This window comes from Puma concolor, chromosome C1, assembly GCF_028749965.1.
Source record: "Puma concolor isolate L17-30 chromosome C1, mPumCon1.1.hap2, whole genome shotgun sequence".
In the NCBI taxonomy this organism is placed as follows: Eukaryota; Metazoa; Chordata; class Mammalia; order Carnivora; family Felidae; genus Puma; species Puma concolor.
The window spans coordinates 109179-131880 of NC_141674.1; the positions used below are offsets into that span (position 1 = coordinate 109179).

At 55.9% G+C, this 22702-nt stretch overlaps 2 protein-coding genes across 5 annotated transcripts; one reads left to right on the forward strand and one right to left on the reverse strand.

Annotated features, from left to right (window-relative positions):
- Positions 1-121: 121 nt before the first annotated feature.
- Positions 122-8575, forward strand: PLEKHN1 (pleckstrin homology domain containing N1). 3 transcript variants are annotated; one of them, XM_086715315.1, is made up of 16 exons: positions 321-604; positions 714-813; positions 3568-3714; positions 3818-3898; positions 4022-4094; positions 4437-4564; positions 4647-4778; positions 4970-5050; positions 5833-5908; positions 6026-6174; positions 6299-6448; positions 6670-6810; positions 6981-7121; positions 7277-7486; positions 7759-7807; positions 7892-8575. In XM_086715315.1, the coding sequence occupies exons 1-16, from the start codon at positions 522-524 to the stop codon at positions 8005-8007; spliced, it is 1857 nt and encodes a 618-aa protein (XP_086571441.1). In that variant the 5' UTR covers positions 321-521; the 3' UTR covers positions 8008-8575. The 3 variants fall into 3 exon arrangements, with proteins under 3 accessions (XP_086571442.1, XP_086571441.1, XP_086571443.1); XM_086715316.1 differs by lacking the exon at positions 6299-6448 and having other exon boundaries at positions 122-604; XM_086715317.1 differs by lacking the exons at positions 321-604; positions 714-813 and having other exon boundaries at positions 3573-3714; positions 3802-3898.
- On the reverse strand, positions 8546-14018 carry PERM1 (PPARGC1 and ESRR induced regulator, muscle 1). Of its 2 annotated transcripts, XM_086715312.1 has the most exons (4): positions 13791-14018; positions 10642-12804; positions 9878-10003; positions 8546-9639 (listed from the first exon to the last, which is right to left on the reverse strand). In XM_086715312.1, the coding sequence occupies exons 2-4, from the start codon at positions 12641-12643 to the stop codon at positions 9536-9538; spliced, it is 2232 nt and encodes a 743-aa protein (XP_086571438.1). In that variant the 5' UTR covers positions 12644-12804; positions 13791-14018; the 3' UTR covers positions 8546-9535. The 2 variants fall into 2 exon arrangements, with proteins under 2 accessions (XP_086571438.1, XP_025768375.1); XM_025912590.2 differs by lacking the exon at positions 13791-14018 and having other exon boundaries at positions 10642-13745.
- Between the last annotated feature and the right edge of the window lie 8684 nt (positions 14019-22702).

Sequence of the window (22702 nt, forward strand, 5' to 3'; positions counted from 1 at the left end):
CCTGTTTCAGCAGCTGGGAGTAAGCACACACCCCCTTAGTCAGTGGTGACTCAATGGCATTTGGGTGGAAACAGGATGTGTGCTCTCAGTGGGGAGGGGTTGTATCAGGCAGGGGAGAGAGGGGGGGATCCTTGGGCTCACGGAGCTCCAGCCCCAGGCAACCCCAACCCGAGTGTTGGCAGGCCACATACTCATAAACCAGGCCTTTGAGGCGACTGCTGTACAGACTGGAGGCCAAGATGGGTGCTCTTGGCTGGACCCCAGGAGAAGACTCTTCCCACACCCCTACCCCCACCCCAACTCCAGCCTAGCCTGTGTGTGTGGAGGACCAGGTCAGAGAGCTGAAAGGCTTGGGCCCAGGGAAGGGTGGGTCCCTCCCAGAAAGGCTCCACCCTCGTCCGGCCCTTAGGTATAGGGCAAGACTTCCCAGAGCCCCGCCTGGGAGGCGGGACGTGAGGCTCAGTACCGAGGGACACAGACCAGTCGACCTGTTCCACTGGGGCACGCCACTACCGCCGCCCATGGGGAACAGCCACTGCGTCCCTCAGGCCCCTAGGAGGCTCCGGGCCTCCTTCTCCAGAAAGCCCTCGCTGAAGGGAAATAGGTGAGGGCGGGGGGGGGGGGGTGGATCTCAGCCTCGGCCACTAGGTCACAGGGTGTCCCTCAGTCTGCCTCTGGGGCCAGGCTGTGAGCCCCACTTCACTTGTCCCCAGAGAGGATGGCGCAAGGAAGCTGGCTGGCCTGTTTGGCACCGAGGCCGGTCCTGACGGGGACACCACTGCTGACAAGATCTTCTACTACGTCCCTGGGACGGTGAGCAGGCGGGTGGGCGTGTCCCAGCTCACAGGGGTGCGGTGGCGGTGGTCTCCGTGTGGCTGTGTGTGCCTGTCCTATCTTCGCTCGGCCCAGGGTCTTACCCCCTCAGCCTGGGGGGAGTCAGATCCCAAGTGAGGTGAGGAAGCAGACGCTGCCCCACCCTAGGGAGCTCATGCAGCCGAAAGTCTGAGTGGAGAGCGAAACTGAGAGACACTGAGTCAGTGGGGCGAGGGAGCACCGGGCAGGGGCGGGCCACAGGCGGGGCCTCCAGGAGTCTCTCTGCTACGCGGGAGGGGGCCCCAAGGTCAGGCTGTCCACTCAGAACCGTACCTGTGGTGTCTGCCCACCCCCAGGACTTGGGCGCGGGACAGCATGTCCAGGCATATTCGAGATGGACCAAGCGCATGTATCTATGTCGCCGCATGGGCACGGGTGTCACGGTGGTGGTGTGGCTGTGAACCCCCACCCTCTGTCATTACTGTGAGAGGAAGAGGCTTTAGGTGAACAGTGAGCCAGCCTCTCACCTACTCTGGACCTGTTTCTCCCAGGGGGTATCTCGGCAACCACTACTGCCTCATTCCACAGCAGCCCACTGTGCCCCGGCCCGCCCCCCCAAGGCCACACAGCAGGGATGTGGCTCCCGTGTGCTAGGCCCGCCTCTGAACTGAATTCCACCCCCTCTCACCCTGCCCACCTCCTTGAGGCTAAGGGTTAGCTGAGTGGGGAGAGACCCCAAGCCCTCTTCCCCAGCTTGGATAGCATTGGGTAGGGGTGAGGCTCTGCTATGTGCAGAGACCCCGGCACGTGAGGGAAATGAGCCTCCAATTTCTTGGGAGACATAGAAGCAGTAACATTTGTGACTCTGGGCCAGGGCCCACGCCCTGCATCCCTCTGTCCTCGCACTGCCCCTTTGAGGCCTAGCGGCTGGTGTGGGCTTCCAGAGCTCACCTTTCCAACGTGTTCCTCTCAGGCTGGGAAGCCCACCCCTGTCCCCTCTCTTGCCCTCTGTGGTCCCGGGGCTCTCCGCAGGCAAAGTGCTGGCTTGAGAAACCATGCTGCCTCAGAGGTGGGCAGGGCACTCTGTCCAGGGTCTGGCTGGGCTGGGCTGGAGTCCCTCCATGTGGTCGCATCTCAGACCTCGACTCTCTCTGTCCCAGCCTGGGACACACCATGTGACCCTGGTGGAGTCACGTGAGGTGTGGTGGCCCTGGTGGTCCTCTTTTGCCAGGACATAGCAGGAAAGGGGACCAGGCAGGTTGAACCTACAAATGAACCAACCTTGCCACAGCGATGAGCTAACTCCTCCCTGGGCCCTAAGGCTGGGCCCGGGACACAGGGACAGCTGTGTGGCCCTTCCTGCTCCATGGCCTAATTTTCATGGGTCCCAACCCTGAGCTGTTCCCCACACTGGGTGTGGGTACAGGAGGCCCCACCCAGAGTCAGGGAGGCCAGGAAGCCGTGAGCCTGTTCACATTCCTGGGCTTGCCCAAGGGGTGGCTTAGCTTGGCCGGGACTCAGCAGCCTTTGAGACGGCCCCTGCTAGCACCCAAATGAAGCATGGCCCCAACTCGCCCCTGAGCCCCTAGACCTCAGCCCTTCCAGCCAGGGTGTCAGGTCAACACCCATCCCTATCCGACTCCCAATCTGATGATTAACCCCCCCCCCCGACTACAGAGGATCCCCTGTGTGCCAGAATCAGCTAAGTGTGTGTGGGCACTGACAAGCCCTCCCCTCAACAGACAGGCACTGAACCTCCAGCACATCCCAGGCCTGGCCTAGGCCCTGGGGATACAGCAGTGGGCAAAATAGACAAAGACCCCATTCTCTTGATATTCCCATCCCTGTGACAGAGCCAGATAACAAGTAAAAGATATGATAAGTCAGATGTGGTGGCGTTAGGGAGAAAAGTAAAGGAGGAAAGGTGTGCAGAGGGATCAGGGAAGGTTACAAAGTTACCCAGAAGGGATCTCCTAGAGAAGGTGATATCTGAGCCAAGTCCTGATGGGTGAGAAGAGAGTTGGCCTGAGTAGTCCAGGCAGAGGGACAGCAAGTACAAAGGCCCTGAGGCAGCCTGTGCCTGATATGAGAGAACAGGACTAGAGGAGGGGGCAGATCACAGAGGACCCTTTGAGCCATTTCCAGGACCTTGGGCTTCTCTGTGGGTGAGGTTAAGGGGCCCGCCGTGGTGTGCCAAAGCTGTCGGCACAGACTCTCAAGGGCTGATCCGATGCATCTTTTTCCAGCTCCCCAGTCACTGACATGCTGGTAGTTTGAAATGGGCCATGGTGGGAGTATTTACATCGAAATCGCCTCCCCCACTTTGTAGAACCAGGTATTAAATATTTACAGCCAACACTACAAGCATGGGAGTGTTTCGAGCACCGTCTCCGTCAGATGCCCCCAAACCCCTCTGACCGACAAGTCTTTGGAGGCTGAGTAACCGACACAAGGGTACACAGCTGAGGAAATGTCTAAAATGAGGGTTGGATCTCCGCTGAGTTCAGACTTCACTGTCTCTACCACTGGGCCATGTAATTTTATGACTGGCAGGCGGTGTTCGCTCGTGTGTGTATCTTCCCACTATTTCCACGTTAAGAAGCTGTGAGTGTGTATACGGTTCTGTACCTATGAGCGATGGTGTGTGTGTGTGTGTGTGTTCCTAACCTTTGTATTGTGTAACTGTAGGGGTGTGTATGGGCGGGGCAGCTGGTCCCAGGTCAGGCCCCCTCCCCTGAGCTCTGCCCCCCACAGGACATCCCAGATTTGGAGAGCCAGCGAGAAAATCTAGAGCAGCCGTTCCTGAGTGTGTTCAAGAAGGGGCGGCGGAGGGTGCCTGTGAGGAATCTGGGCAAGGTCATACACTATGCCAAGGTCCAGCTGCGATTCCAGCACAGCCAGGTGGGGCCAGGCCGGGCCGAGCGGGGAGGGGGCAGGGGTGCTCGGGTACCAGCCTGGGGCCTGACCCCCAGCCCGTCACACCGGCAGCCCTGCTCTCCCCCAGGACATCAGCGACTGCTTCCTGGAGCTGTTCCCCTCTTACCTGTACTTCCAGGCCCATGGTTCCAAAGGACTCACCTTCCAGGTGCGGGGAAACAGGCAAAGGGCGGAGGCTAGGGGTAGAGGGAGAGAGCAGCCTCCTGGGAGGTGGGTGTCCACGTCCCACTAGGGGTCCCCCAGCCCTCCTCTCCCCCACGTGCTCTGGCAGGGGCTGTTACCACTGATGGAGCTGAGTGTCTGCCCGCTCGAGGGATCCAGAGAGCATGCCTTCCAGATCACAGGTGTGTGGGGGGCATGAGTGGGCCTGGCCCCCAGGAGGGACCTCTAGCTGGGGCTGCTCAGGGACCTCGGTCTGGCTGAGCTTCAGAACAATGGAGGGACCCTGAGTGCACTGGGGGATCCTGGCTTTTCCTCCAGTGTGCCCATGAGCATTTGCTGGGCAGGGGTGCAAGGTAGCGGGTAGGGGACCTCCAGGGCTGTGAACGTGGCCCTGTTAGTGGCCGATGGTCCCAGATGGTGTCACAGGCTCCTCCTGTTCCAGGCCTTGGGGTGCCCATGGATCCCTTGGGCAGGGCCTGTCCTGTGGGCTGCTGGCCCAGCCCGCTCCACCCCTCCACCCCCAGGCCCGCTGCCTGCTCCCCTTCTCGTGCTCTGCTCCAGCCAGGCTGAGCTGGGCCGCTGGCTGTACCACCTGGAAAAGCAGATGGCCCTCGTGGGAGGGCTGCAGCACTGCCGCTCATCGCCCCCGCGGGTGAGTGCCAGGAACCCCCACCCCCCTTTCCCATCCCCCCTGCGCCCGCACCCTCTGCCTGCCCCTGACCCCCCTCCACTAGGGCCTCCCTGAGGACGAGCTGCCCTGGACTCTGCAGCGCAGACTGACCCGGCTGCGGACAGCATCGGGGCGTCAGATGGTGGGTAGTGCCATCTGTGCCTCGAGGGTCAAGCTTCAGCATCTGCCTTCACAGGTGCGTGGGAGGCGGGGGGACCCAGGGGTGACAGGAGAGGGGGCCACAGGGATGAAGACATGGGGGCACAGGACGGATGGGAGGGGGAATGGAGGAGGGGACAAAAGATGGGGGAGGGGTGAGGAACGGGGTCCAGGCCCTCGCACACACTACTGGTCGAGCCCCCCCCTCTGCCTTTGACTCCCTTGCAGGAACAGTGGGACCGGCTCTTGGTCCTGTACCCGACATCACTGGCCATTTTCTCTGAGGAAGCAGATGGGCTTTGCTTTAAGGTGGGTCCCTCCCCACTGTGGACCTGCCCCAGGGAGACACCCTGTGTGTGGGGGTGGGAGAGGGCAGTGGCTCCGGAGGAACCTGTATTTCGGGGCCTGTTGGGACAGTGTGCTGGCCCCACCCACCTGGCCCGCTGCCCTGGTCAGTCTGGTCTCAGCTGTGATGTGGCTAAGGAGGGACCCCTGCGTAGGACCCCTTATTATGCCAGAGCATCCTCCACCACCAGCAGGACCGTCACCGAGGCAGGGTGCATGGGGGCAGAACCCCTCCTGGGAGGCACTCTTGTGTTGGCCCCCAGTATCTCTGAGAGGGGCCTATACCTCTGAGCGGACATTTTCCAGTGTGTGTGTGTGTGTGTGTGTGTGTGTGTGTGTGTGTGTGTGAGGGTCCTCTCGAGCTGGAGTGTGTCTGTCATGTGTATCACAGTACCCTTCTACCCTCAGTCACTGAGGAACGTACAGGGGTCTCCTGCATGATCCCTCCCACCCTACCCCCAGTCTTAATAGGTGACCCAGGGGACCAGTCCCCAGAAGCATCCATCTGTGCCTGCCATTGGCTGATGGGGGCCTACCCAGAGTCCAGGGGCAAAGGTATCCCTCAGGAGAGACGGGGAGCACTGACCTCCCTCGGGGATGTCAGCCGCAGCCTGCCTTGCCCTCTGCCTGTGCTCTGAGGGCCCAGCCCGGCTCTGGAGGGTGAGACAGAATTATGGGCCCAGGCAGAGGCACAGGGTTGCACCCACCCCAGACTGAGGCTCCGTCTTTCGTCACTGCCCCCACAGGGGGAGCTCCCACTCAGCGCCATCCACATCAACCTGGAGGAGAAGGAGAAGCGGATCCGCTCTTTCCTCATCGAAGGTGGGTGGAGGCCTGGGCTGGGAGGGAGAGCGTGGGCCTCCCGGGTGCCCCAGCTCTTCAGTGGGGCCTTGCAGGGGGCTTCTGTTGCCAGGCCCCCTCACAGCGTCTGTGTGCTAGGCCGTCTCATCAACACCATTCGCGTGCTGTGTGCCAGCTACGAGGACTACAGCCACTGGCTGCTCTGCCTGCAGACGGTCTCCCACGGGGACGGAGCTCCCCCACCGCCCGGCCCTGAGAGCTTCCCAGGGCTGCGGGTGTCCACACAGGTGAGGGGCCAGCAAGGACAGACGCTGCACCCACCTCTCAGGTTCTGGGCAGAAGGGTGGGTGGGGAGGGAGAGGGGTCCTGCTGTCTGTCTCACCTCCCCTCTGCCTGCCCCCTGGTGTCCAGGTCCTGGGTGGTGGCCGAGGCTCACTCTCCTCAGATGGACGAACCAGCTGGGGCTCAGGGTGCCCAGCACCCCCGTCCACGCACACCAGCCACTCTCTCCCTGAATCCTCAGTGCCGTCCACCACAGGCTGCCCCGCCCAGCCTGTGCCTGTGAGCATCTGGGAGTGGGGAGGGATAGGCAGAAGAAGGGGGCAGGGAGTCACGAGGACAGTTTGTGTTGGGGAACCTGGACCCCCATGGCACCCCGTTTCAAGCAGGACCCTAGCTCCCCAGGGGAGGAGACTCAGACTGAAGGGAACTTTGTGCAGCCTCATGGGGTTGAGTGGGTCAGGGCCCTAGGGAACCTTCTGAAAGGTCTTTGGTCCCCACAGGACCAGGCCAACCCTGGCGGCACCGGCACCAGCAGGCAGAGGGCAGAGCCGAGACGGAGCAGCAGCAGTCGGTCACCCAGGAACAAGGCCCGGGCTGAGGGGCCCGGCCTGGCCACCTCGTTGTTTTTGGACCTGACCAAGGTGAGCCCAGCACGCTGACCCAGTTCTCCATCCCACCCTTCATCTCCCTGGCCTCCATTTCTCAGGCCCAGGTGGCCCTGGAGCCACCTAGAGGCCTTCTTGCTCAGAGAAGGGAGGACTCAGGCCACCTCCTCTTCAGGAAACCTGTCCCTCTTGCCTCTTTCCTGCAGCTGAGCAAGCACAGCCCGGAGGGCAACCCCGACGCCCGAGACCAGCCTCCAGAGGCCCCACGGTCCCCGCTCTATGCTGATCCCTACACACCACCTGCTACCTCCTACCGCAAGATCACAGATGTCCAGGGCCTGGATGAGGTCAGTTCCCTGTGGGGGACGGAAAGGGTCGGATGTGTCCACAGCCTGAGGTCCACTCAGCCATGATGAGAGGCCAAGGCATTTCGGGGACAGGGATCCCTCAGCTCTACCGAGGTTCTGGTCCAGAGCCTCAGGTCACCACCCCTTTCTTGCAGTTCCTCGGCGCGATGCAGAGCTCACTTGGACCTGAGTCCTCGAGCGCATTCCCCTTGGTCCCTGTGTCTGTGCCTGTCTCTGACCCCAGCTCTGGGCTCTCCGGTCCCCACTTGCTCTCCAAGAAGGGAGCCCTGCAGCCGCGAGCCTCTCAGCGGCACCGAGGCTCTGTCCAGGGCCAGGGTCCACCACCCCCAGACTCCCCTCAGCATGTGAGTAGCAGCACCCACCCCTGCTGGGCAAAGGGTTCTGCTAGGAGGTGGAAACAGTGTGTGGCCTCGGGGACCCTGGGGGAGCAGGACAGACGGAAACAGGGAAGATATGGCAGGTCAAGGACCGGAAGCAGCAGCAGGCTGGGGGGAGGCTGTAAGGAAGGGTAGATGCGGGAGGAAAAGGTAGGGGTGGGATCTGGCAGATTCGTGGGCTGGTCTCCAAGCGTCCTCCCCCAGGGCTCAGATCTCAGACTTGTGGTTGGGGTCCCCAGGTCTCCCCTGTGAGAGAAGTCTCACCCGACCCCCTGCTGCCTCCCTCAGGTGAGTGAAGGCCCTTGCCTCTTTCTGAGGGGAGCTCTGGGTGTTGCTTCCTGAAGGCACATGCATCTCTGTCCCCCCCACCAGGTGGCCATCCCCTCAGGAGCTATGACAACATCTGGGACAAAGCTTCATCTCCTTCCCACAAGCGCTGGCCCCGCGGAGCACCTGAGGCTGGTGGGGGGCTCATCCAGTGGATCTGATGGCCCCTGGGCCGGCTGGTTCTTGGGACTACCCGCCAGCATTAACCCGGGAGTGGGGGTCTGCAGCAGAGCTGGGTCTTTCTTTGTAGGGCCACAGGCTGACCAGCATCCAATACCTGAACGCCATCGAGGGCTGAGTCAGGGTCTGACCCCAGCAGGGTGCAGGGGTCTCCAGAACTCTGAGTTTCCCTGGGCTCTGGAGGGGCCAGGCAGAGGGCCTCATACCGAAGATAGCCTGGTGACACTGCTCAGGTCAGACACAGATCAGAGCAGGATACATGGAGGGACCAAACTTGAACCATTCCTCCAGGGAAGACACGGGGAGGCCACTTGGTGCAGGCTTTACCTGGGGGTGGGAGAACAGCGTAGGTGTGAAGGCCAGAGGGCTGAGAAAGAGTAGTGAGGGTCAGAGCACGTGAGGTCAGAGAGCACAAGGGTAGGAGGTCAGCGAAGTCTGAGACATCACAAGCAGAGGCAGGAGGGTGTTCCGGGCAAATGTGAGTGGACTGCGGCCGGCTGGGAGAAACTGACAAGAGACTAAACAAGAAAGATAAAGATTTTATTTGTGCTGCGTGTCCCCGCGTTTTCCACTCAGCAGCCAGAAGTCCCCCGTCCTGGGGACCCTGTGCACACGCCGACCCGGCACCCAGCTTGGTAGCCTCCGTTGCTTTGCCGCCACCAGCCTCCCACCCGCGTTCCTGCCCCATCTCTGGCTCCTCAAAGCCCCGGGACAACCCCAAATGTTCAGCCCCTTTACCTGACACCACCATATTCTGCCCCTGTACCTCGTCCAGGGTTCCCCACAGGAGGGGCTCCAGCCTCTGCCCTACAGACCCTCGCCCTGCTAGGGCCGCCCTCCCATAGGCCCCTGTGGGTTCCTGCTCACGGTCTCAGGAGCCCAGAAGGCCTTGGCCACACGCCCCTGGGGTTCAGGGGTCAAAGAGGCCTCAGAGGTTTTCACTACCCCAGTCCACTTGTAAAGAGGGCAGATAGTCTCTGGGACACCCCCCTCCACCTGAAGGCCACCCAGTCTCCTCGCCCTTGCCCCCTGCCCGGATTTCCAGCTGCAGCCTTGCTGCTGCACTGACACCTTCTAGTTTCCAACACTTTGTCCTGCTTCTCACCCCGGCTCACCAAATGAAACCTAGGGCACCCCGTTAAATTTGATTTCAGATAAGCCACGCGTAATTTAGTACAATCTCCAATACTGCATGTCCGAAATGCAAGTTTCACCGGACACCCTATGTTTTTATTTGCTAATCTGGCCACCTTACTAACCAGCTCCTTGCTCAGCCCGACCCACCCAGCCTTCCAGAATCTCCCTCTTTCCAGGTGTGGAGCACAGCCTTGGCCTTGGCCACTGGCTAGACCTTTGGGTGGAATCCAAGGGAGCCAGGACCGAGGACACTGGCTCCTTCCTAGATGCCATAGGACACAGGGATCAAAGGGCAAGACCTGAGGCGGCACCTCGTCCTGAGCCCCTGGGGCCACTTCTTTGTCCTGTGTCTTCCTGGACCAAGCCTGGATCCTACCAGCTGGGGCTGGGGCTGGGGCTGCGGCTGCGGCGCCCCTGCCCCACGTGCCGGCGGAAGTAGTGGATGGCGGAGATGGTACCGATATTGGCCAACAAGACTGCAAGAGAAGCACGAGAGAGCCTCCTGAGTGCCGGCTGCCTTCCGGTCTGGCCACTGTCTTCCATCCACACGGCCTGGCCCTCAAAGAGCAGGAGGAGGCCAGCGGAACTAGGGGTGGGTCGGGGAGAAATCTTTGCCTCTCCACGCACCCCTCATCCCTGCCGGCCCGGCAGCTGAGACTGGACACCAGCTGTCATCCTGGGCACCAGCCCACTCCTCCCCCAGGGCCCCCAAACCTGTTTTCCAGGCGTCTGGGGTGTGCAGATCTGATGTTCTCACAGCCCAGGTGGCAAAGGCTACGAACACCAGGCACATGTCGTTCTGGCTGAAGGTAAACGAGGTGAGAGGCTCCCGGGGCTCTCCTAGGGAAAAGAAGCATGCTCTGTGCTCCGGCTCCACCCAGGCTCGTCTGTCCCAGACACGCTGTCTGAGTCACTTCTTCCGTGTAGTACCCCGTCCCAAGACACAGGGTAGTGTGTGGCACAGTTGAGTCAAGCTGACCTCAGCAGGATTTGCCGCTGGGGTACCATTTCCTGGTTTGTAAAATATCTTGCAGGGAAATGTGAGAGAAAGTCTATTGAGTGCCCGACCCAGCAGGCAGCAAGGCCTGAGCGTGAGCTGTCCCGGTGTCTACTGTGCTAGAGGCCGGGGGCAGGGCACTGCTGTCATCTGGGCCCGGATACAGAATGACGGTCAGTGCAGAGACAAGTTCCTGAGTGGCCGTGGTGTCTGGCCTCATCCACCCCACCTGGACTGTGTCCTGGGATGGCCAGGAGCTGGTCCATCCTTCCCGGATCATCCCTAAGGCCCCCCTAAGGGCTCATGACCCGGGGTCCTAGCCTGCCCCTCCCCAGCAGCCCTCCTGGCTGAGCTCTCTGGACAGTACGTTCTCGGGACCTGGACAGCCCCGGGGCCCACGCGACACTCACCCGCTTGGCTGAACTCTCTGGACAGTACGTTCCCGGGACCTGGACAGCCCCGGGGCCCACGCGACACTCACCTGCTTGCCTGACTGCCAGGCTGAGCTGCTCTGCTGTGACTGGGCTAGGCTCTGGTGAGGTTCCAGACCCCACTCCCCAGGGGACCGACCCGGGGGGCTCTGTGGCCTGCAGCTGGAGAAGGGCAGCCAGCTCTAGCACGCCCCCCGACACGTCCTCCCCAAGGAAGTGTTCATAGGCCTCGGGGATGGAGATGGGCACGGGGTCTCCAGGCGGACAGGCTGGCACAGGCTCAGCTTGTGGGGGGTGGGCCACGGAGTGGACCCCCCAGTGCCCTGACCTCTGGGCTCGGCGGTCCTGGAAGAAGAACTCGCACGTGTCCGGCCACTGTACTCCGGCCAGCGCCTGGTCAGCTTCTGCCGCCTCCACGGCATCTTTATCCTCCTCCTCAATAGTGTCACAAAAAAAGAACTCGTAGGCCTCTGGGAGGGTCACTGCAAAGCTGCTCCTGGGCCTAGACCCCACAGAGGCAGAGGGGGGAGGGGAAGGCAGGTGTTTGAGGATCCGAGGCTGGGGGGACCGGGGCCCGACTGCCACGGCATCCCAGCCTCCAGGCCTGTCTCGGCCCCCAGCTGCTGTCCTGGGAGGCGCGGGCCGGGCTGTGGCTGGTGAGGGTGGGCCTGAGGTTTCTCCCAAACCTGGCTCCTTGGGGCTGGGCACGGCCATGGAAAATCGCACTCTCTTCTTCTTGGGTGCTTGAACAGAGCCTGGTGGGGGGGGCTCCCCCGAGTGATGTCCAGGGGCACCTGCTGAAGGCTCCCCTCTGGGTTTCTCTTGGTGTCCTCCTGGAGACACAACAGAGCTCAAGCACAGCCTGGCCATCGGGGCAGCCTCTACCTCCACCAAGTCAGGCCCAGCCCGGGGAAGGGGAGCAGGTGTAGACACACCTGCATCGGATCGGGTCTTGGAAACAAGGTGAGGCAGAGCAAGTGTAGATGAGTCCTCCTCTGGCTTAACCACTGCGCCCACCACAGGTAGGTCCACGTCCAGTCTAGACTTGGGGGCAGATGTAGACAGAGCCATGTCAGGTTGAAGCTTGGAGGCGAGTGTAGACGGAGCCACATCTGACTTAGCTTCGGAGATATCTGGGTGAGTCTCCTGGGCAGGTGTGGACGCGGTGTGTGGCTCGGCTCTGGGGGTCATTCTGAGTGGGTCTGTACCTTGCTCAATCGTAGGGACTGGTGTAGACAGACCCAAATCTGTTCCTTGCTTGGTCATCTGCGCAGGCGCTCCTGCAGACTCTGGACTCAGTCCATTCTGCCTGGTTCCTGGTGTCTGCTCTGCTGTTCCAGCCGAGAGACCCTTCCCCCTGGACCCAGCCAGACCAAGGTCCTCCTTGGGCCTGGCCTCAGCAGGCAGCAGGGAGCCCAGGTGGGTGGGAGCAGAGCCCGGAGTATTCGAGCACCGGCCCCCCTTGGCTCCGGCCGCGTGCCTCTTCTTTCGGCCAGGGCTGCGTGGCGCGGCTCCAGGAGTGCCGGGCGGCCTCTGGGGAGCAGTGGTGCAGCCGGGAGACTCGGGGCTCTGAGGAGACTCACCAGGGGTACTAGGATCAGGGTCCTGGGGGGCTGGCCCCTGCAGAAGTCTCTGCATCTCGTCTCTGGAAGACGCTGGCCCTGGGAGCGACGAGCTGTGACCTAGAGGGGCGGCGTCAGATGCGAGGGACGGCAAAGCTTCTGACCGTGCGGACGTGCCGGGCATCTGCTGATCAGCCCCCAGGGCCAAGACAGGCTCACGCCAAGACCTGCTGACCAGTGGCCGGGCAGCGGCCTTGTCCTCCTTCTTGAAACCAGGCCAGCCCCTCCCCCCAGCAGCCGGCTGCCCCTCGAGGAGGGGTGGAGGCCCAGGGGGATTGTGGCCACTGCTGTCCCCTTGGTCAATGTCACTGGACAAGAGCTCATCCGCAGAGGCCAGGCTGGCCTGCGGGAGGCCACACTCTTCAGTCGTGGCTGCAAACTCGGCCCAGTCCTGGTCACTCAGCTGGATGCTGTACTGGAAGTTTTCCATTTCAGGTCAGCAGAGGCGCTTGAGCAGCGCAGCCTGAGGCTAGGTGGGATCTTCACGGACCCAGGCCCCGGACACAGGCCAGCATACGCTGCCACCACCCTGCCCAGTCCCCGGGGTGCCCCCCACCTCCTTGGCTCGGGGGCCGGCACTCCATCTATGTCCTGCAAGAGAGCCGAAAAGGGAATCCGGAGGGAAGCTGAGCTGCTGTCAAACCCGACCTTTCCTCCGAGTTAGAGAACGCGCGGCTTCCGCTTTGCCTGCTTCCAAACTGACCCCTAATAATAACCGTGTAATGACATATGTTACATTCCGCAAATCGAATAGGGAGGCACACTAAGAAAACAGGGTTCCTTGTGTTTGAATTTTTGTCCCCAGAAGTGGTTTACGTCACATCTTTGAGCATTTTCTGTGCAGCTAGGTCAGCCTCACCTTCTCCAACTTTCCTGCAGAACGGTAGGTACCAAAGTAAACTTCATACAGCAAAACCCATTTCAAGGGTCACTCACTGGGAGTCAGTTCACGTGGGGGATGGTCAACTCTGGCCTGTCCCCACAGGCTCACGGTGGCAGCTGGCCACGGAGGAGGGGTGGCAGCGTCCAGCAAGCGACCAGCCTTTGGGGATGACCTTCCACCATCGTTGGCTGGGACAGGTTTCCGGGCTTTCCCTGAGTTCAAGGTCACTCTAGTGCTGGCCAGAGCCCACTCAGAGGTCACCAGGGAGCACCTGGCTCTGCCCCTTGCCTAGGCAGGAGGTCACAGAGCAGAAATGAGCCTCCTAACTCCCAGTGGGTTACCAGAGCCATCCTCAAGGTCTGCGCCCCTGACCCAGGACTGCCCAGCTAGCAGAGCCCCCTTGTCTGCCTCATCTCTGTGAACAAAGGCGTCCCCAACTGCCTGAGAGCCCCTAGTGTCTCAGCCTCCTACGGGAGGTGACCTTCGACCTTAGGCCAGCCACCACCACACCCTGGGAGGTGGGAGGTCACTCTGGTCAGGCCGGTGCTGAGATGAAGATTCCTTGAGACCAGAGCATTGTGGCCCCCTGACCCACTGAAATGTCCCCTCCTCTCTGGCCCTTGGGGAAGTCCCTCTGGGGCTGTCTGACTTTCAGACTTCTTGGGGTGGGAACAAGGGACTAACAGTGTCATACCTGGGACCCTGTGGCCAGCCAGGGCAGTGGAGCTGGGCGTCCGAGCTGCCTGTCCCAGGGCGGCATGGTGCTGGGCTCACCACACAGGCCCCACCCCCACTGCCAAAAATACCCCATCCCTGTGGTCACATGTCTCCTGCCAGCCGTCAAGGTCCAGGCCACAAATAGATGGCATTTGAGGGGCCTCCAGCTACGTGAGGGACACCTTCCTGGGCAGGTCAGATGCTGGCCAGAGAATGCGAACCTGCAATCAGTTCTGCACGGGCCTCCTCTTTCCCAAGCTGAAGGCCACACTGCACTCTTGGCCCGGGCTGACTTTTCCTCTTAAAGTGTCCTCACCTGCTGTGAACCCTCCCCCCTGCCAGCAGCGCCGCCCCCACCTCCCACAGCCCAGGCCTGTCTGGGTCTTAGGGTCTTGCCCTGTCGTCTGTGTGGAATAGAGAGGGTTACTGAGTGATGATAAAGGGGAAATGACCTTTCCAGAATGTTCCTAGAGATCCTTTGGAGGTGGGCCGCTGATGACTGGGTGTGGAACAGTGGAGCGAGGCGTGCACCTCTCTCCTCCGGCCTCCAGAGGGTTACTGGCCCCCTCCCAGGCAGCACTGTTGCACCTGCTGGTGGGGGCAAAGGGACAAGTGGGGCCACTGAGGGCTCTTGGCAGCCAGCATGCCGAAGGGGAATGGGCTTTGGCCTCTAGAGAGGGTTGGGAGGGTTCAGGGGAGGAAAGTGCATTACTCTGCACCAGCATCTCTCCTGACCTAGACGCCGGTGGTGGGCGCAAGGAGGAGGAGGCAAAACAGAGTCTGTTCCTTCAAGAAAGGGGGCCTGGTGCTGCCACCCCCAGCGCAACCGGTCACCAAGAGTAGGCAGGCAGGGGTAACAGTGCTTCAGAGATGGGCCTCCAGAGTGCGCCTCCTCTGCCAGGCCTCCCTGAGCACTCTTTCCAAAACTTATCCATCCTGGGAGGGGGCACAAAGAAGACCCTGTTTTCAGAGTTGAGCCTGGTGAGGCACAGAGAGGGTGAGCGACTCCTGCCTGACCACACAGCTAGCATACGGCAGAGCTAGGACCCAGCGCCCTTAGCTGCGCTCCAGGCCATCCTGATCTCGGGGCTGATAGTGCCCATCCCACACAGGTCATTGTAACACACACTTGTGGCTTCCAGGCTATCAGGGATGTGAAGGGGGAGTAAGGGAGCCAGACAGCAAACATCTAAACAGACAGGTAGATGAGATCATCTCCGACAGCAACACAATGGAAGAGGGAAGTATTGTGGAGAGAAGGGGTGCCCTGGAGGGGCTGGAGACTTCTCTGGGGAGAGGGCCTTGGACTAAAAGGGCTTTGAGAGCCTGAGGGACAGGACTCAGTGGGTGGGAGACAGAGAGGGCCAAGGCCATAAGGGTGATGGTGGAGAGGCAGCTTCACACAGAGGGAGCAAGGCCGGGGCGCTTCGATTCCCAGTAAGCCAGCCAATGTATGACATGTGCAGGAAGGGCACAAACTGTGTAGGAAAGGACCCTGCCTGTCGGTGTGTGCCACCCGGCCACCTCGTGCAGGCCAGCCTGGCCCATAGTGAACTTTACATAAGTGGAGTTGTGCCCTAAGAACCTTTCCGCGTCTGTGTAAAAAGAAAAACTAGTTTCCTACTCACACTGTTCTCCTGTGAGTCTCCTGTGCTACCCACACAACACACTTCACTTCTGTTTCTGACACCAGCTGGGTGTCCTACGGTTTAACTCAATTCTGACACCATCTACCTGGAGACAGCATGAGATCCCCAGGTGAAGGGCTCAGTCCCACAAGACTGCCCGCCCCCCTTCCGAGTTTAGTCACAGGTAGTGGGTCCCCAGGTCACCCACAACTTGTTGGCTACAAACCAGTTTCCCATGACCCTTCCCCCTTGGATTTGATTAACTTACTAGAGCAGCTCACGGAAGTCAGGGAAACATTTACTTACATTTACCGGTTTACTGTACGAGGGTATGATAAAGGGTACAGATGAACAGACGGATGAAAGAGATGTGCGGGGTGAATTATGGCCTGGGTGCCACTCCCCCCACACCTGCACATGTTCAGCAACATGGAAACTCTGTGAACCCCATACGATCGGGATTTTATGGAGGCTTCCTCACATAGGCATGATGGGTCATTAAATCCAATTCCAGCCCCTCTCTCTCCGGAAGAGGGGGTGTTGCTGGGGCTGAAATTTCCAAGCTTCTAATCATGGCTGGTCCTTCTGGTGAGTATCTCTATCCCAGAGCCCACCCGGAGTCAGCTCATTAGAACAAAAGGTGGTCCTGGTGCTCTTATCACTTAGGAATTCACAAGGGTTTCAGTAGCTCTGGGCCAGGAACTGGGAGCAGAAATGAATATGTGTATTTCTACAATCTCACATCTGCCTCCTCGGAGCCTCAACGTGATTCGGAGTCAGGCACCTCGGGGGCTGTGCTGGTCAGTTTCACCACCAACAGTGGCCTCGTCTCTGCATCACGTTTCTGTGGAAGGAGATTTGGGTTGCTTCCACTTCACAGTCGCAAACATGCCCGAATGTTTCTCTCGGAAAACCTGTGTACTTGGCTTCGGAGAGGCCAGAGGGTCGGGTCGGGGGGCGAGCTTGTTCAGCTTCAGAAGCCACTGCCCGACGGTTTCCCGAGTGGCTGTGCATCTGCTCCGACTGCAGGACACGTGCGGGTCGTCTCTGTGCTGCGCATCCTCACGGACCGCCGTCTCTGCCACTCGGCGCTCTGGTGGCTCCGTGGTCATGCCACACTGCCATTTAATCCACATTCCCTTTGGCCCCTGGCCTTTCTATTCCCTCGAGGGTGTGTCTTCCCGGTGCCTGTGCCACCTTCATATGCCTTCTCCTCACTGGTTTGTAGGGCTTGTGCACTCTGGACGAGAACTCCTCACCGCTGTCTGTATTATCAATACCTTCCCTCAGTCTCACATTCTCACTCTCTTAACAGTGCCTTTTGGTAAACAGTTTTAAATTTTAATATGGTGCAAGTGATCAACAGCTTCCTTTATGGTATCACCATTTCTGTTCTTTTAAAGAATCTTTGCCTGCCCCAAAGTCATAAAGATTTCATAAAGGTGTCCTTGTATATTTTGTTAAAGCTTTGCCGTTTTAGCTTTCAAATTGTATCTGCAACCCACCTGGTATTGATGGGAGGTCCTGCCACACTTTTTTTGTTTCCGTGTGGACACCTAGTTGGCCCAGTGCCATGTCAAGGCTTGGGTGGCACACGTGTGTAGGCTTATCTGTCTACAGGGGCAAAGCAGCACAGCCCCACATGGGGTTGGAGCCCCATAAGGTGAGGAGGTTTGGAGGGTTTGGGACAGGGGCTTTTTAACAATTGCCCTGGCTGCCCTGGGAGAGGCAGGGAGACCAGCTCTGAGACTGCGGGGAGGGAGCAGGGGGACTAGGGTGAGGCCATGTGAGGACTGAGCTCTACCCAGAGGCTTTCCTTTCCTCCTCTCCCACCCAATCCTGGAGGACCTCATCGTGGGGGGCAGTGGAGGGATGTCTGCTGTAGGATGAGGAAACCAGGCAGAGCTCTATAGCACATCAGGATATGTTCCACAGTGGATGTTAAGTCTTGGTGGAGACCTGGGCCAGGGGGAACAAGTGATGGATAGATGGGCAGTCAGACACACATTCCATGGAGCCGGGAGCATGGGCCCAAGCAGGGGGAAAGGTGCAGGGAGAGGGAAGTAGAGGGCAGCCTGCTGTACCCCCAGGGACCACATGAGGGCACCAGAGTTCCACCGGAAGCAGACAGAGCTCAGCCCTTCCGGCCCTTACCCAGGTCTGAGGGAATGGACACTTAGGGGATGCTGGGCTCCCTTTCCTGAAGCCATGTAGTCCCCTTGAGCCCTTGAACTTGAGACAGTAAAAGTAAGCCAATTTCGATGAGTAGCTATTATGTGCCAAGGAGTCTTTCTCTTTTCTTTAAGTTTTATTTTAAGTAGACTCCACTCCCAACACGGGGCTTGAACTCACGAGGCTGAGATCCTGAGATCAAGATTCCCATGCTCTACCAAATGAGCCAGCCAGACACCCCACATGCCAAGCAGTCGTAAACGCTTTACACAAATTATGAGCTTTTAACTTTTTAAAAAATAGTTTTATTGAGGTATAAATTACATACAATAAACTGCACATATTTGAGTGTAAAATTTGCTAAGTTTTGACATTTGTGATGCCCAGGAAGCCATCACCATAATCCAGAGAGTGAACATGCTCATCACCCCTAAAGGTTCCTATGCTCTTGGTGATACCTCCTTCCCCTACTCCCAAGGTAACCATCAATCTGCATTTGGTAACTATAGTTAGGTGACACTGTCTAGAACTATTATGCTAACAGAAATAAGTCAGTCAGAGAAAGATAAATATATGATTTTACTCATATGTGGAATTTAAGAAACAAAACATGAATATAGGGGAAGAGAGGCAAAAATAAGATAAAAACAGAGAGGGAGACAAATCATAAGAGACTCTTAAATACAGAGAACAAACTCGGGGCGCCTGGGTGGCGCAGTCGGTTAAGCGTCCGACTTCAGCCAGGTCACGATCTTGCGGTCCGTGAGTTCGAGCCCCGCGTCGGGCTCTGGGCTGATGGCTCGGAGCCTGGAGCCTGTTTCCGATTCTGTGTCTCCCTCTCTCTCTGCCCCTCCCCCGTTCGTGCTCTGTCTCTCTCTGTCTCAAAAATAAATAAACGTTGAAAAAAAAAATTAAAAAAAAAATTTAAATACAGAGAACAAACTAAGGGCTGCTGGAGGGGCACTGGGTGGGGGGATGGGCTAGATGGGGGATGGGCATTAAGGAGGACACTTGTCAGGATGAGCACTGGGTGTTATACGTAAGTGATGAATCGCTAAATTCTATTCCTGAAATCATTATTATACTGCATGTTAACTAACTTGGATAAAAAACAAAAAACTAATTGTGCTTGAGCCATAAAAATAAAAAATAAGTTGAAAAAAGAAAATATCAAATAAATAAATAAAATGGCTGCACCATTTTACATTCTTATCAACAATGTAAAAGTGTTCTAATTTCTCCACAAGTTTGCTAACGCCCCCATCTGTACTTTAAAATTTTTTTTAATTTTATTTTATTATTTTTCACAGTAATCTTGGGCACCTAGGTAGCTCAGTCGGTTAAGCGTACGACTTCAGCTCAGGTCATGATTTCGCAGTTCGTGAGTTCGAGCCCTGCATCGGGTTCTGTGCTGACAGCTCAGAGCCTGGAGCCTGGAGTTCTGTGTGTGTGTCTCTCTCTCTCAAAAATAAATAAACATTAAAAAAAAATAAGTAAATAATAATCTCTATACCCAATGTGGGGCTCTCACTCATGACCCTGAGATCAAGAGTCATACGCTGTACTGACAGGGCCAGTCTTTTTTTTTTTTTTTTTTTTTTTTTTTTTTTGAGAGGGAGAGAGAGAGAGAGCACCAGTGGGGGAGAGGGGCAGAGGGTGAGAGAGAATTTTAGGCAGGCTCAGAGCTCAGCGCAAAGCCCAATGCAGGGCTCAATCTTAGGACCCTGGGCTCGTGACCTGAGCTGAAATCAAGAGTCAGACACTCAACCGACTGAGCCACCCAGACGCCCTTTTTTAATTATACCTATCCTGGTGGGTGTGAAGTGGTATCTCATTGTGGTTTTGATTTAAATTTCCATGATGGCTATGATGCTGAGTGGCTTTTCAGGTGTTTGTTGGCCATTTATATATCTTTGGAGAAATGTCTGTTCAGATTTTTCACCCATTTTTTTTAGTTGAGTTGTCTTTTTATTATTGAGTTGAGAGTTATCTATATTATATATATATATATATATATAATACCAATAATACATATTTATATATTATATGCATGTTTTGCAATGTTTTTCTCCTCTGTCTTTCCAATTTTTTTGGATAATGCCTGTTGAGGCACGAGTTTTAATTTTTACAAAGTTCAATTTATCCTTTTTCTTTTGTCACTTATGCTTTTAGTATCGTGCCTAAAAAGGCTTTGCTTAAGGCCCTTCATCACCCAAGATCATTTTCTTCTAAAAATTTTACAAAAGTTTTAGCTCTTACATTTATGTGTAGTATCTGCTTTGAGTTAATTTCTGTGTATCGTGTGAGGAAGGGAATGGCTGATCAGATGTCCCAATATTTGTTGAAATGACTCTTCCCACATTAGGTTGTCCTGACATTCTTGTTGAAAATGAACTAACTGTAAATATGACGGCTTATTTCTGAACTCTCAGTTCTATTCCACCAGTCACTATGCTTAACCTCATGCTAGTTCCACACTGTCTTAATTATTATTGCTTTGTAATAAGTTTTGAAATCAGGAAGTTTGAGCCCTCCAACTTTGCTTTTCTTTTTCAAGACCATTTTGGATATTCAGGGTTGCTTAAATTTCCATATGAATTTGGAAATTCAGCTTGTCTGTTTCTGCAAAAATCTTAGCTAAAACCTTGTTAGAGATTGCATTAAAACCAAAGGCCTATTTGTAAAGTATTAGCATCTTTTTTTTTTAAGTTTATGTATTTTGAGAAAGAGAGAGAGAGAGAAAGAGAGAGAGAGAGAGAAGCAGAGACATGGAGCTTGATGCAGCGGCTTGGAACCCATAAACCATGAGATCATGACCTGAGCTGAGATCAAGGGTCAGATGTTCAATTGTCTAAGCCACCCAGGCACCCCTGTGAAGTATCAATATCTGAACAATGTTTAATCTTCTGATCCATGATATATCTTTTCATTTATTTAGAACTTCTTTAATCTCAGTAAATGTTCTGTTGTTTTAAAGCCTGAATTTTGCACTTTTTATTAAATATATTCCTAAGTATTTTATTCTTTTTGATGTTATTATTAGTGAAAGATTTCTTAATTTCATTTTCAAAAGTATTCGATGCCAGTGTTTGGAAATACTACTGATTTTTAAAATATCTATTTTGCACCCTGCAACCTCACTTAATTCATGTATTAGTTTTAATAGTTTTCCTAGTGGATTTCTTTGCATATAAGGTCATGTCACTTGAACACAGGCAGCTTTACTTCTTCCGTTCCAATATGGGTGACTTCTATTTCATTTCCTTGCCTAATTGGCTTGAACTCCCTACACCGCCGGACAGGAGTGGCAAGAATGGACACCACTGTTTTAGCCCCGTATCGAGGCGGTTTGATTATGTGGCTCCTTGAACGTAGTTTTCTTCAAATTTCTTAGGCTTGAGTTTCAATGAGCTTCTTGGATCTGTGGGTTTATAATTTACATCAATATTGGAAAAATTCTATTCATTATTTCTCTCAGTGGTTTTTGTTGTTGTTGTTGTTGTTGTTTGCCTCCTCTTCCTCCTCCTTCTGGGACTCCAATTACATGTATATTAAGCCACTTGAAGTTGTCCCACAACTAACTGATGTGCTTTTCTTGTCTTTGCTTCTTTTCCACTTTTTAAGTCTCTTTCACTTTGAATAGGTTTTATGGGTATACTTGCAGTTCACTATTACTAGTATTTTCCTCCTCAACGTCTAATCTGCCATCACACCCATGTCTAGAAGCTCAGCGGGTTTCTGTGAAGGTCTCTCAAACCTTCAGTCTTTCCTGTAGCTTCTTGAACATATGAAGTATGACTGTAACAACAGTTTTAATGTCTTTGTCCACTGTTTCTATTACCTGTGACATTTCTGGTTTACTTCAATTGATCAATTTTTCTATCATGGGTCATATTTTCCTGCTTCCTTGTATGCCTGGTAATTTTTTACTGGCTGCCAGACATCATGAATAGTAATTGTTGGCTGCTGGATATTTCTGTGTTCCAATAAATATTCCTGGGCTTTGTTCTGGGGCTTTGTCTGGAGACAGCTTGATCCCCTGGGGCCTTGTTCATAAACTTTATCAGGAACAGCACTCGCCGTAAGGCTAATTATCCCTCACTACTGGAACAAGTCCTTCCGAATACTCTACCAGGTGCCCTATGAATTACGGGCTTTTCCAATCTGGCTAGAGATGAGCCTGGGTAAACTCAGAGGATTTTTCTCTCTAATCGTTTCTGGTGGCTCCTTTCCTGGCCTCAAGGAGTTTCCTCCCAGTGTGATCCAATCAGCCTTCAGGGAGACCCTCTGCATGTCTCTGGAGTCCCCTCCGTGGCTTCTCTCGCCTTGCTGACACTCTGTCACAGGACTCCAGCCGCAGTGGTCCCCCCAGCCCCACCCTGCCAGCTCTGCCTCCTGGACTCAGGAAGTCTGCTAAGCTCTGCCTGGCTTCCCCTCCCTGAGGTCAAGGCCTAAACACCGTCTTCTGACAGCCGGGGCAACACAGGGCTCGCTTCACTGGTTTCTCACTTCTCAGGGACCCACTGAGGGAAAAGCCTACTATTTCATATATTTTGTCCAGTTTTTAGTTGTTTCGGGCAAGAAAGTAAATCTGGTCCCTGCTACTCCATCTTTGCTGGAAACAACTGTCATTATGCAGATTATTTACTTAATCCCTTCAACCACACAGCACTACCAGGGAGGAACTGTTACTAACCTTATTTTACATGTGAGATTCTGTAACTTGCCCAAGATCACACAACGAAGTGACAGCAGAAATAAAATTCAGTATCAGTCTGTGCTAGAAGCCTTCCCTGAACCACTCCTGTGCTGACAAGACCTTGAGGGGGTGCCCAACACGGGTGCCCCACCCAGAGATTGTGGGTGTGGGATGCACGTCTGTGGCCTTCCCAAACACAGAGCACACTGAAGGAAGTTCAAGGACATGGGAGAGAAGGTCTGAGTCTGTATGTCTTTGTGGGAGAGGCCTTGGCCACCTCTGAGGGGGTCTCTATCTCTATGTAACTCGGTCTCTAGCTCTGACCATGGGACTGTGTGCCTCTGGCACTGCATGTCTGTCCCCCTCAGTCACCCGCCCAGCGGTTGGAAA

Coding starts and splice junctions, on each gene's coding strand:
- PLEKHN1 (XM_086715315.1), top strand. CDS start 522: ATGGGGAACAGCCACTGCGTCCCTCAGGCCCCTAGGAGGCTCCGGGCC. Junction 3,715..3,817: donor TGCGATTCCAGCACAGCCAG/GTGGGGCCAGGC, acceptor GCTCTCCCCCAG/GACATCAGCGACTGCTTCCT. Junction 7,808..7,891: donor CCCCCTGCTGCCTCCCTCAG/GTGAGTGAAGGC, acceptor CCCCCCCACCAG/GTGGCCATCCCCTCAGGAGC.
- PERM1 (XM_086715312.1), bottom strand. CDS start 12,643: ATGGAAAACTTCCAGTACAGCATCCAGCTGAGTGACCAGGACTGGGCC. Junction 10,004..10,641: donor CCTGGCAGTCAGGCAAGCAG/GTGAGTGTCGCG, acceptor TCTTTTCCCTAG/GAGAGCCCCGGGAGCCTCTC. Junction 9,640..9,877: donor CCCAGACGCCTGGAAAACAG/GTTTGGGGGCCC, acceptor CTTCTCTTGCAG/TCTTGTTGGCCAATATCGGT.